The sequence below is a fragment of the Sturnus vulgaris genome, chromosome 11, assembly GCF_052056855.1.
Source record: "Sturnus vulgaris isolate bStuVul1 chromosome 11, bStuVul1.hap1, whole genome shotgun sequence".
NCBI classification, from domain to species: domain Eukaryota; kingdom Metazoa; phylum Chordata; class Aves; order Passeriformes; family Sturnidae; genus Sturnus; species Sturnus vulgaris.
This window is the reverse complement of record NC_142253.1, coordinates 4,037,663-4,052,043: the sequence shown is the minus strand read 5'-3', so window position 1 is coordinate 4,052,043 and position 14,381 is coordinate 4,037,663. Positions and strand designations below refer to the sequence as shown.

Below are 14,381 nucleotides of genomic sequence, written 5' to 3'. Positions count from 1 at the left end.
CCTACCCCGCTCCAAAGCAATTTCAAAACTTTCTCAGCTAGACACGCTAAATCCAGGATGTAGATTTTCCAATTAGTCTCTGTTTAAACATCTGTTGGTAGACTGCATTTAACATTAGTTATTTGAGAAAAGAGCAATTTGATTAGGCTGTCTGAAACGGAGCCAAAGTCTGCAAAATAATAGCTCAATTAAATTTTGTTTTGCTTTCATTTGTCTTATACTTTCCTGAGTGTGATACAGTTGCATATAATCAAGTAAACTAATTCCTTTCAAAATGAGATATTTCGGTGCTTTTTCCATCTCCTCTTAAAGTTTATTTAATAATCTATTCCATCTTCTCCATGCTTCATCGAACTTCAGCCTGACACAAAGTACATTTCTTTCTCGTGCCTTCAGTCTACTTTAATTTTCCAGGCTTTCAGTGACTTGAGATTATGCGCCATTAATGTTATATCTTAAATAGACTAGCAATTTATAAAAGGCAGATTACACATATCAGGCAAATAAAAACATTTCAGCAACACAACAGCCCCTTCTTTGCAGACACTACAAAATATTTTGCCAACCTGATGACATAGCTGTAAAACTGTCAAGCTCCAAAGCCACATCCAAGGTGCATTTCCAATTGTTTCCCTGGGTTTACTTTCTACTTATTCTGTTATGTTGCACTTGTTGCCCTGAAACTTCAATATTAGCTCTCGAGATTTAAACACATGAGGCAAACAGCTGCTCTCCTCCACTCCAGCAAGCCAGATCAAAATGCCTTCTCTCTTTCTCTCCTGCCTTTTTTTCTCCTCTGTTAAAAAAAAAAAATTGCTGTAAATCAAGTATTTCTGGCAAAGTTGATGGTTTCAGGGCAGAATTCTGCTCTGTGCTCATCATTGCAGACTCCTCCAGTGCAAACTCCTCTCGGTCAGTGTGTGAGGAACACCAGCACTTCCCCATTCTGACTAAAAAAACTTTGCCTTGAGGATTAAAAAAAATAAATAAAAAAGTCACAGCAACTTAGCTGCTATGTAGATGAGCCTACGATTTAAATTAAAACATTAAACATTTAAACATTAACTTCTTTCACACTTCTGCTAAAAAAAAAAAAAAAAGCAGCAGCATGTATTCTTTGAGAAAATTCTTGTATCGGAGATTTTTTTGATACACAGTACTTTTCCTTTAGTGTTTTTTTAACATATTTGTTGCAAAGTGTGAACACAAAGGGACAAGCTGAAATAGGTATCTGGCAGGCTCTTCCCAGCGCGTGCTGCCGAAAGCCACAAGTACTACTGCAGTTGTGACAAACCTGTTATTTTGCTGCAGGAACGCGAGCGACTCCTCCAGCGCTGCCTGCCCTGCCACTGGCAGCTCTTTAAAATATTCCTGCAACAAAATAACCTTCAAAACCCAGAGGCATCTCAAGTCCGTGGAAGTTCAAAATGGGATATGTCCTATTTAAAATGTAGAGAGCTACTAAATATGACAACCATTTGATGTATGAAAATTATTCACAACCAAAAACAGACAGTCTGGAAATAGCTGGGATGACTTCATTTAGACAGAATTACCCAAATCTGTTTCTAATATACACAGTACACATAATAAATTTTTACAATATGACAAGGAAAACAAACTTAATAAAAGTTCCTGATCTTTTGTTACACAAGCAAGCTACAGCCATGCTATGTTTATAATATTTTGCCCATGATATCACAGCTCAGTAACAAAAGCTAAGCATCACACAAAACAGTTTCTAGGTATGACTTCACCTCGCCGTGCCAGCACTGTGCCCATCAGTACCACCTTTCCCAACCCGCAGCCTGTGCTTGCTGGGTTGTTTTTGACTAAGAGTTTCCCTTTCTCTCTTTCTCCCAGGCTCCCCCTGCCTTGGGAAGCTGTGGATCTCTGTGACGGGAGTTTGTTTTTTTCCAACTACACCAGGACTCATCTGAACGGTAAGAGATTTTTAGCCTGTTTCCTTCACTCCTGGTTATTTGACAAGTGCTTGAAAACCCTGTTATAAACAATCTCTGTAGGAAAACAGATGATGTCTTACGATCACAGAAGGTAATTTTTTCAAGAACCCAACTTTTTGAGCATTTCCCAGATGCACCGCGTCAATCTTCCTGCGTTTGACTATCTCAGCTGGTTTTCCAGCCCGGGCACTGCGCCAGGCGGGCCGGACTGCCCCTCATTGTCACTTCTGTTCGATGGCACTTGCACCCACTGCTGTTATTCCAGGCTTCAGGAAATTTTCTAACCACTGGACAGGCTCCAGCACTGCGCACTAATAAGTTGCAGATTGCAGCACTCTAAGTGTGTGTGTGTGTGTGTATGTGTGCATGCGTGTGTCAGATCGGGGCCACACTTTGTAGGAGGGGGGGAAAAAAACAGTAGTTCAAAAATGCTGCCTACTCAAATTGACAGAAAAGTGACCCCTGCACTTCATCAGAAATTCCTGCAGACTGACAAAATAAAGGAGTTTGCTTTTATCACACACAGTAAGACTCATATGGAAAAATGGAAACACTACATCACTCGACCTTAGGTTGCCCCCTTTTCAACCGCAGATGAATATTATGTATAAAAATTGTAAATCAATTTGAGATGTATTAAAGGAGATTCTCTTTTTCTGTATTAAAGGTAATACCTTTTAATCTCAAGATTTATTTTGTAATGTCAAGTAAATGAGAAAGACTTAATTTCCGTAACTGAATTTTGTTACTCTTAAGTCTCTTTAGCATCTCTGCATGGTGTTCACAGAATTTCCTACCCTTTGCTTTGCATCAGGAAATAATGAGCAAGCGGCACTTACCCAACACTGAGTCACAAATATTTGCCTACATTAACAGAGCATTAAAAGCCATTTTAAACAACTTAAGGAAATTGTGCTAGCCTTTGAACTGTGATTCACTACTAAGAGAAATTAGGAAACTTTTCCTCTTCTAAAGGCAAAAATCAGCTGCCTCAGTAACCTCCTTTTAATATCATTAGGTCCAAGAGCAGATTTTCCTCTTACAGATCCTCACACAATAGATTTCTTTGCTTAATGAAACTACTTCTGAAATTTTCCTACACTCGGTGTTGGGTACTTTGAAATTTCAATCCTTTCACATCCTTGAACTCTCATCAACATTTTTTTCCAGACTGTGTCAATAAAATTGATTACTTGCAGTTCTGAACTCTGTTCTGCACATGGAAATAAAACTATTTGTTTTAGAGTATTTTCTGAAAAAAGCAGAAGAACTTGGCAATCATATCTCCAAGATCAAAAAATAAAAAAGAAGAAGGAGGGACAATCCAACCAAGCGAGCCTTGCCCATGAAAAAGCAAAACAAAAAGAAACCTCTCCAGCAAACAAAAGAGAAGCGAGGTCCTGATTTCCCGATTTTTATCACAGCAGCAACGCAGGCTCAGTCCCTGACATCCCCACATCACCAGGCTGGCTGCTGTCCTCCCGATTGATATATGTCCCTGCCGGATGTGAACGATCTTTTCGGATCATTAATGTGTTCATTAATTTGTTATCAATTGTGGCTCGCTGTACTTACAGTGCCGGGTGCCCCGCGTTTGGACCCCTGGCTCCCTGGTTTTTGAGATGCCTCATACCCACAACCGAGCTGTTGCTTTTACAAGTTTAATCTCGGTATTAAGGAGCTGATTGTGGAACCATGTCGCTATAACATCTTCAACCCAGCTGTACATCATATAAACCGCTATAGGAGGGGGCAGGCTCCCATCATTCCTGGCAGCAGCACATACCTTTAACTCCCTAATCTGTAATACTACAAAATACTGCTCTCATTTCTTCCCAAGCACAAGTGGACTACCAGCAAGGGTCCAACAGTGTTATTCCTAATTACCTTTTTTTCACTCTTGATCCTGTGGCGCTCATAATTAGTTACCTGGGGCTGCAATCCAATTTGAAGTGATGACAAGAAAGTGATCCATGAAAAAGTAATAAGTTAAATCCAATTTCAGCCTTCCTCTAATTAAATGCACATGGAACTAATGACTCAAACCCTACCATTTCAGTGATAATGGTAATTAGCGAGGTGGGAGTCACTCTCTTTTTTCAACACTGTAGGTGTAAACCACAAGGTAAAATGGCAGGAGCACTCTTAATTACATGTGTCATTTTGTCAGCAATTTACACATTTCTGACCAGTCAGGAAGGTTTCATTTGTTTTCCCCTTCCCCGAGGTAAGGGGAAAGGCACGTTCAGGCTCTGGCACTGCCCTCCTCAAACCCCTGCTCCCAACCTGTGCAGAAATCACAGTTTTTACAAACCTGTTCTGTAAATGCTTAATGTCAAAGCAGAAAACCTGCAAGGAAATGATATTCGGGGAGCTCTAACAAGATATAGGGCTGAAAACGAGGGATGCTGGCTTCTAGTTCGCCCCTTAGGACTGACTTCTTTCCAATACTCAGATACCAAACTCCCAAATATCCCAGCAGAGCTGGACACCTCAACACCACCGAGGGCCTGCAGCTCTCCAGCCTTGGGCAAGTCACTTAATATCTCTCTGTCAGGGTTTACATGGCTATAAAATGAGAATAATCATGTTTGCTGACAGCACCTCACACTCTCAGCTCTCCCAATATACTGGTATTTTCCTAGAAGCTTCACTTTTTTGAATCATGATATTACAGGATAATCACAGGCTTCTTTTAAGAATAAACATATTTGTCACCTTTCTGCTCATTCTAAAAAGCTGGAAAAATGGAATAGTAAATGGTTTAAATATAAAAAGGCAGCAAAAAAGGCCTATAGGTGTCATGAAAAAAAAACCTTAGTACCAAAATTTTCAAGCTGATCATGTAATTTTGAGGATCTGACTCAGATTTTGTTCTCTTTGTGGGGTGGATGATGTCTGCATTTCACAGACACATTCCAAGAACTTACTAACACTTATAATTGGGCTTAGGGGTGGGAAAAAAAACCAAAAACGAAGGGGTTCTTTGGGAGAAACCAATAAAACTCAACTTCGCTTAATTTCCAAAGTCAAAAACAGATAGTGAAAGATTCAAGTGAAATTTTCACAGGCACACTTCAAACCCTGCAGAAGCAAAATCTTGACCCAAGATGGGTTGGTGCCAAACTGAGGCAAAATTCTGATCAATTCCTGTACTGAAAAGTGAAGCAGAGAGATACTCATACAAATAGAATAAATACATTTGCAAATTTACTTATTCTGCCAAATTATCTGCTGAGGCAATTTCTCTACCAGTTGTTAAATTTACCACGATGTAAAAAAGGTTCCCTGGGTGTAAAACTTGAGACAACCTAACTGAGACTTGTGTGTTCCAAGTGAAACGGAGCATACCCTGCCCTTCACCTCTCAGTGTTCATTACGTTGTCAAACTAACGATTTCTAATTAAAAAAAAACCCAAAACAATAATAATTGCCCCCAACAGCAAGCTACAGTTATTTTTTCCTCTCACCCTCTTCTATTTCTCAAGATACTGGAAAGATATATTAAGATAATATAGCATGCAAATTGAATTCTACAAAAGCCCAGCCAAAAGGCTGCTTTAAAAAGCAGCGGTATGCAAAGGCGAGGACAGCTCTGTCCTCTCAGCCTCCCCCAGTCTCACCCTGAGAATTTAAACCAAGCCCAAATTCTTTTCTTGGCCGTGACTTAAAGGAAAGATTTATTTTTTTGTTTTGCCAAGCAAAAACAAAAGTTTCCATCCCAGTAATTACATTATTTCTTCTCTCCAAACACATGCAGGTTAATGATCACACAAGAAATCTCATTTAATCACATTAAAAGAAGTCAAGTGATGGGTTTCAATTGCGAGATACTGATTTGGACATCCTAAATTTGTTTTCAGTCCAGTATCCAACTTCCAGCTCAATGCAATACACAACATTTACGTCTTTAAAAAAAATTGTATTTTTAGTATTGCCAAAACACACATGCACTTTTACTTTCTTGGGAGAAAAATGTGTCTCTTGATTTGTTTCCAATCTGTGTGCTCTTGCCAGCAACTAAAATGCTTGAAGAACCAAAATGAATAATCGGTAAGAGCATCGGCAATTAAAGCTGCAAATTTTAATCAATACATCTATTAATACAGATATATTTATCTTGGCCAGGAAAAATGTGCACATTTTCAAAATCCTAAGCATACCTGGTCTCTTAAATTATTTGTTTCACAGACTCAAGGAAATCCAATGTCTATGGCAAATATATTATCAAACAGCCTTTAGTCTTTTTTTCACTTCCAGTAATTTTTGTGGGACTGATATTTTTTATGTTCTTTCCCCAACTGCTGGTTATCAAATCCATTTCTTAACTTTCAATTTTCTTTTGTTTGTGTCATCAGGCTGCAAAATCGGAGGTCACTGCCAAATCTAAGCCACGGCAGTGTATGATAGGCTCAAAATGTGAGTCATCATGTATTTGGAGATTTGGGGTTTTTCAGCTATCAGCAGAGCACATCTCCAGTCCTGCCTCCAAGTTCTGACACACACTGTATCTCATGATTTGCTAAAAGCAGATCTTGAGGTAGAGTTGCCAAGATCAAGAGACCCCCCCAAGAGCATTGCAGGAGCCCAGTGTCATTTGAACACTACTGAAGACACCAGTGTGGCCACAGGATGCTGGGATATATTTAAGTACCTTGGCTATTTAATCAGGGTATAAAGAAGGAACAGAGGAAATTATCCATGAGGTGGTTACAGATTAGCTACACAGTATTAATCTTCTGCTTCTGTTTGTGGTGGGGGGGGTTTAGAGGGTGCATTTCCAGCCTCAGTACTGGCCTCCCCTCCTGGGGCAGGCAGGGCTGTGGAACATTTTAGTGGGGGAAGCAGCAGCCCAGGCAGACAGCATCCCTCCCTGTTCCATGCAAAGCTCCCCAGCACTCGTGCTGGGCACTGCTCACCAGTGCCCTCGCCAAGCACAGCAGGGATGAGCGACGCCTATGGTGTTCTTGTTATACATGAAGCCTGTTTGTCACAAAAAAACCCAGGTGACTGCTAATAACTGCTGTGGCTATTGAATGAGACATCTATCTTTGGAAGTGAAGCCCAAAGATAACTTGTTCATTATTTAAACAAACTTATGAAAAACGGGCACATTTCCCCCACCCTCGACATTTTTACTACATACTGTCAGCAATAGGTGTCACTTCATCAGCATGGCCCCATCTGACTTCAGGGGGTGTGGGTGCTTGTGTGGGTGCAGTTTTACTCAAAAATTCTACCCCCAGCAGCACCATTTCCTTTCAGCAACAGATTTTCATTACAGGGATGCACTTGGGGGTGTTACATCCAAGAGGACTTCCAGTATGTTTCAGACCGCAGAAGCACCAGGAGTGAGAAGGGGAAAAAAAAAAAAAAAAGACTGGGCAGTCATTTGAATCAGTGAGTGACAGGCTGGGCCAGCTCTCTGTATACATTAATAAATTAGAATTTTAATTGTGTCTCTGACTGCAGGAGCTGCTCCAGTACTTTAATATGTACCAACAATTGGCTATGTTATGGAATCCACGATGTGGCCTTCACTGTTGACCTCTGCAACACAATTCCCAGTCTGACTACGGAAACTGTTTGGTTTGATCCTTTCAACTTATTTGAATCCTGACAAATAAGCTCACAGCTGAAAGGTCAACACAGTCATATTTCATCCTCTGGAGCTATTCTTAAGACATCTGCACAACAAAGCACTTCTTTTAGTACCTGACACTGGACCTAGCCAGCACAATCTCTCATTAAAAATGTCCCCAGTGGAAGAGTCTATTAAAAGGCATATGGATCAGCTATGGATTTACCAAATAAAATATTTTTGAAAGCATTAATGTAACGCTTTGGATTATGGCTCTCGACGCTGCCAATAAAACGTATATTTGCCCAATGACAAAATGCTTCATACTTTCCAAAAGAATAATAGCCCGGCTATAAAGCACGAGGTGTTGTCCAGCAGCTGGAGCACAGGGGTGGGAGCCAGGAACTCATGAATCTTAATCCTACCTCTAAACCCAATTCCCTCTGTGATCCTAAGTGAGTTGCTTAACCCGCATCCCTCAGTTTCCCAGTCCAGAACTGGGATAATGCTACTTACTTATCAGACTTTCCTTCTGGGGATGTTTTGGAGATTAGTATTTGCAAAATGCTTTGAAGATGAAATCACTACACCAAAGCTCGACGTTGTCCACACTGGGCCAAGGGCTGCAGCTAACAGCTATTCTTCACTCAGGCAAAACTCCCCTTCAAGTCCCCATCAGCTTTATTTGGGTAAGAACCACAGAATTGGGCCCTCTCACTTTACTGTCAAGGCCTAAAAAGCGATGCTGGCTTTACCTTCCATATTCTACTACATATTTAAAGACCCTAGCATCCATATTTTTGTAGGAAAATAATCTGAAGCACATATAAAAGGCAAAAGAAGCAGCAATGCTGTCAGGGAGCTCATGGTGATAGTATATCAAACTAAAAAAAAAAAAAAAAAGTAGAAAGAGCAAAACAGACATGAGTTTGACAACGTGCTATGACAACAAGAGGAGAAAAAAAAAATCCGGAAAGAATTTGGGGCTACAGAGGCTGAAGCATCAGATACAGAAGAGTGAGATACAATAAATGTCCCAGCTACAGGGCTTTGTGCAACTGCAGCTGAACTGCTGCTTCAGGACCTTATTATCAAAAATCCACTGACATGCTGCAATTGCAGAGAGCAGTAATAAAAGCAATAACCAGCTGCACACCAGCAAAGTGGTCAAGGGTCTGGAAGTGCCAGTTTACGAAATACATAAGGAACTAGATACATATAATTTGCCAAAACTGGCAAGTATATGTTAGTATCTCAGATGTTTGAGGAGTGTGAACACGAGGCAAGGCAAGGGACTGACTCAGTATTTATACAAGCAGTATTACTTGGAGCAAGAGGATGGAATGAAAGTGGAAAGTTCCTGAGCGTGTTCTTTGTTATGGAAAACTATCTGAAGGAAAATAATAGCAGTCCCACCATCACTTGGGATTTCTAATACTAGAATAGCAAAAAAAAAAAAAAAAAAAAAAAAAAAAAAAAGGAAACTGTGATACATGACCTAATAGGTCTTTCTTGTCTTTAACTCCCTGTGATTTATCCCATAAGACTAGCAGAATGTACTCCAAAGCCCCATATGTGTGCATACATCTTCTGTTTGGGAATGCTGTATTGGTTTTAGCTCTCTGAATTCATAACAGCACAAAGCCCTCTAATATTTAGATTTTATTTCTGAAGATGTCCATAAATCAGCAGACAATAAAAGGGGAAAAAACACACCGATGATATGATATCCTAGTATTTCCCAATATCCTTGACACAGCAAATCAACGGTTTGAGTGAACACAGACTACAAATGGAACAGCAATCAAACAGAAATGTTAATGCAAATCTCCTATGCACACTGACACAGTAACAAAAGCTATTCCATTTTGTCATGATCCAACCCTACCAGACGCTAATAAAAGTACACGCTCACGATTTGTAAATACGCCGTAGGTGGGACTTTCAAGAGCACCCAGCATCAATTCTGCTGCCACTTACACCAGCCACAGCCACTCTGTGGACACAGGGAGGAAGCTCCTGAAGCTCCCATCCCAGTATTTGCATGAAAGACGCATTTATACAGCTTTCACAAGCCCCAGACCCTCACAGAGGCTCTCAGGCTCCCCTTACCTGAAGGGCTGGCTGTTTGTCATTCCTCTTGGGAGACTTTAATCCACTAACTTGTTGCTGCTGCTGCTGCTGTTGCTGCTGCTGCTGCTGTTGCAGGAGAAGCTGTCGTGCCACCTGGAGAGCCTGTAGGGAGAAAGAGGTTGGAGAATTGAGTTCACAGCCAAGAGGCCATGGGGAGCTAAACAAACAGCATAGGGGGAAGGCAATCCCTGGTCAGGGGGTACTGCTCCACTCCTGATGCACCTCCACTGAGGAAAGCAGTGGTTTTTCCACAAAAATAACACCTCGCATGCAATGGGGTGATATCCTACCACTGATTTCCCATTTTGACTAAGCAGAAACCCAGCAGCAGCTGATGCTCGCCTCCTGGGTGGGAGCCTCAAGTAACTGCAGGAATCCTGCTGGTGAGCTCCATGGAGATGTTTTTGCCCTCCTGGAGCAGCTCACAGGCCTCCTCACTAATGAGCAGCCTCCTGTTCTTTCAGCTTTCAGATGCCTCCTCTCCAGCAGATCAGGTTGGGTTTACAGAAGAGGGCAGTCGTATATCACTGTCTGCTCCCCTGAGCACCAGAGAACATCAGGGAAGCTTCTGGAAGGCCATGGTGAGAGAAAGTGGAGAAGCAGCAGCAGGCAGAACTGTGCTGGAGGCTGAAAAAGCTGCAAGGAGTTGGAGAGAATGCAAAGAAAAGCAGGGACAGCATTTCACCTCACCAAAATCCAGGACCTGGACTTTGATAATCCTTGTGATTCCCTTTCCAGCTCAGGATATTCCATGATCCTGTGAAAATCACTGTCAGCTCATGATGGACCAGCTGTGGGGACTCACTGGGAGGGGGCACAGCAGCAAAGGGACAGTGTGACAGCAGAGGGGCAAGGGACATGACCCTGAAAAGCACGAGCAGGCAGGATGTGGGGGAATTATTGCAAAACGTCAAGCAAAGTGAAGAAGAGTCCCTCAAAACTGGAGCCTTTCTCCATCAGGTGGGGAAAAGAAAGCAAGAGGAGATAAGAGACGGGAAAGACGAGGAGCAAGTCCCTGCCCTGGCTCCCTCCTGGCTCCCCAGGCAGGGGACAGCAAGGATGCTCCCTGCAAGACAGACTGAGGCACAGCTGAGGCTCTGCTGGCGAGACCCCAGCCTGCTGCTCCCGGAGGATTCACCAGCACCGGACCCGGGCCTCCTTGGTCTCCTTGGAGACGTTCAGTACATGTGTAGGTGGAAAAGTGGGAAGGCTGAAGACTTCATTAATGTAAAACAAGAAAAATAGTCCCTTTGCAAGATGCCTACATGGAAGGAGGGAAAAAGCCTTCCCCACTCCTACTGTGTATGTTCTCTGAGTGATTTAATTAATACCTATTTAATTAAGAAGTCAGATATGCTTCAGGTTTCACTTGCTCCTTCAAGTTGCAGAGTATTTAATCTCAGGGCAGAACTGCTGGGAAAGGTTTGATATCAAGGTCTGCAAACTCGAATTCAACCCCCCCAGCCCAGTAAAACCTTGCTATTTTATGGCCTAGACCCATCCTTTTACTTTTGGAGAGATGCTGGTCAGCTCAGTGGACTGGAGAACCACCACTGCTGACCAGGGCAAGTGGGCAGGAGAGACCTTATAATGCTTTGGCAACAAGCCCTCCTTTCCAATTTAATAACAAGTCTCCACTGGATCAGAAAAACTCTCCAAGGGTGGATGCAATTTCCAGCAGAGCTTGGCACGGTGCAGGTAAAATTAGATTTTGCATTTCGAGTTGGTTGAAACTTAGTGCACCCATAACGTTTCTGAATTGGTCCATGTCCCTGCAATGGGTGCAGGGAGCTGCTGGGCATGGATCTGGGCTTAGACAAACACAGCCACCACCCCACAATGGTGCATCATCAAGAACCAGGAAACCCTACAGCCTGCCAAAGAATTCAATGCAACAAAAGAAACCTTTATGCAGAAAGCGCTAAGGATGGTTAAAAAATACCTTATTTTTATTGAATTAAGTTATTTAGCTGTTAAAGCATCTTCAAGGGTGGGCAGAGGCAGCAGAAATAAAACCTCAAGACTTAAGGGGATGGGCAACAAATACTCACTTATTTAACAGGGGTGTTGTATGGCTTATTTAATTAATGAATACTTGTAAAGCACTCTGAGTTGCTCAGACAAGAAGCTCTATACAGTACAAGCGCAACATATTATTATATATTATTAAGACTGGCTCTGCAGAAGAATAATTCCAGGTAAATGTGCAATCAAATGATCATTTTAGTTCCCAGTAATTAGATTCAATAGGCCAAAAAAAACACAGAAGCCTTTCTTTAATCATACACTAAACAATCAGAACATCCCTAACCTTTCAAGCTACAGCCTTTTTGAATAAAACATCATCAACTTATAGATATTATTCCAAAAAGAACCAGTCACCATATGTGTTGTCTCTTTGAAATACAGTTGCTATAGCAGACCCTGCATGCATTTCATGTGATATGATCATATTCTATCCGTTCTGGCAGCTGAGAGGTTGCACAATTAAACTGGCTGCCAGAAATTTTTGAAGATTCCCAGAACAAGAAGCCATGCAAGAAATGCCTGCTCTCTACTCAAGCTGGCCACAAAGCTCCATACAGCTTGGTGGGGTGGCCACTGCCACCATAAACCCTTCCTATGACTGACCCCACACCAACGAGGGTCTCTGGCTGTGGGGACAGGCTGGCACTGGCACAGCTCTGCTGGATAAAGCCAGAGCTCTGTCTCTGCTCCAGTCCAGCTGCACAGCACCCACATCCCTCACACCCACTACTGTGAGGGTCTCCATTCAAGGTGACATCTACACCATCACATTCCATGTCTAATTGTCACTTGTGCTGGCACAAACCTGGTGGGACCAGAGATACTAAGAGGGAAAGACCAGCATAGGGGGTGGAGCAAGGCAGGAAGGAAAGAATTAGAAAGAATAGAAGTGGGCTAGAGGGAGTAACAGAGATGCAAGCAGCCAGGATGGACAGGAACATCAACGGGAAAAACAAGGTTGATGCAAGTGAGATGGCAACATGCTGACATTCCAGGGATTGCAGCTTGAAATGGCAATTCCCATTTCTCCTCTCAAGATTTCACTTTTTCACTTACAAATAACTGACAAAAATAAAAGCTGAGCATCAGCTGAGCTCGGGTTTAAGATGTGGAAGGTTGTTTATAGCTCAGATATGGTTCTTACTGAGCATCTGCATCAAGGAGCCACCATGTCCTTTGGTGGTATAGTGAACCCAGGGATTCCACATCCCTCTGCCTTTCTACTTCTCCTTGTCAGCCTTTCCTCCCTCCTACCCCAGACCAAGTCCTGTCCTTACCACTTCCAAGCCTCATCTATACTCCTCACACATGACAGGACACGTACAAGAAAGACGGATGGCTTGGGACACACTGACCCTCCTTCCTCTCACACACAAAACACTTCAAGCCCATTCAGAGTTTGCCTTCATGGAATTACTTCGCTGATGTCAGTTCAAGCAGGGTGGACACCTGCACAATCCAAGCCAAGCAGCATCACACCTCTACCCCCCTCCCCTGGTTCCAGGCAGTGCCGCTCCCGCACGGAGCTCATCCCTGGATGTGGGCGTGGGAGCCCTGCTGAGGCTGCCGGTGCTGCACAGTGCACAGCCAAGGATAGACAGGGAAATTAATTTGAGTGAAGTCAGTCCCACAACCTTCATCAGCACGGAGATTCGCAAGCAGGCCTGTACATTAATAAAGCTTCCTGTGGGAGTAGATGTTGCCTTTGATTTGCATGTGAATTCAATGCTAGTGAGAAGTGCCAGACTGTCAGACATGGAGACCAAAGTCTCTTATCTTTCCAAAAGCTTCTGTAGCAGTTTCCCCACATTTCCTTAATCATCTGCCTTGTCCTCAACTTACTGAACAGGCAGTAGAGAGTAAAGCTGGATTCGGTTCAACTCCCGCTGCTGCCAAGTCCTGAAACAAGGGTGCCAGGACTGTTTACTGCTAGCCAACAGCTCTGCTAACGTGGCCCTCTCCTCACAAGCAGGTGCTCTGACATCTCCAAGCTCTTTTCACACATTCCTCCCCACTGTCGTTGTTACATCCTAAATCTCCAACACGTGCTTGCAAGTGAACAATTGTCGGGGCCATGAAAAACCAGCTCGTGTTTGTGTGTCCAGACAACAGTGTGGATGGGCAGGTGGAGATGCCAAGAGCCCCCAAAACCACAGAGGTGTTTCCAATATCTGGCTCTGTATTTACCAGCAGCCACGTTATCTGCACTGCTCAAAGAGCCTGCAAGCCTGGACAAAGCTCCTTGGGACACCCAGAGACCCAGACACCAATCCTGGCCTCCAGCAGTGAATCACAAAGCAGCAGCAACCATCCTCCCCTCTGCACCAAAACACAATCCATAGTGGGGAAATACTCCTCTTTTTTACTGGAAAAAAAAAGAGAAAGGAAAGCATCCCCCAGAAACTGACTCTTCCATGGGTTTTGGTCACTATAAACATGAATTTGGAAAGACATCAGGAAAAGGCTGCCTACCAACCAAGTCATCCTATGCCTAAATGCAAGACACAGTAAATGAATTCCCAAGGTGTTTTCTTATCCATTAGGAAATCACCCAGATATAAGAAGATTTTCTGGTGTAAAACAGAGACCAGTAAAAAGGCAACTGAAATATGGCACTTGAGAGACATTGCACAAACTTGGAATGGTATTTGAGAGTCAACACTGAGTGACATCTA

At 42.8% G+C, this 14,381-nt stretch overlaps 1 protein-coding gene across 15 annotated transcripts in view; it reads right to left on the bottom strand.

Moving 5' to 3' along the window:
• The window catches only part of FOXP1 (forkhead box P1), a 379,555-nt gene that overhangs the window by 102,502 nt on the left and 262,672 nt on the right, over positions 1-14,381 (bottom strand). For all 15 annotated transcript variants that reach the window (XM_088171262.1, XM_088171263.1, XM_088171257.1 and 12 more), the window contains one exon: positions 9,658-9,780. In XM_088171262.1, the coding sequence (XP_088027388.1) occupies positions 9,658-9,780 (123 nt within the window). The remainder of the gene's footprint in view (positions 1-9,657; positions 9,781-14,381) is intronic.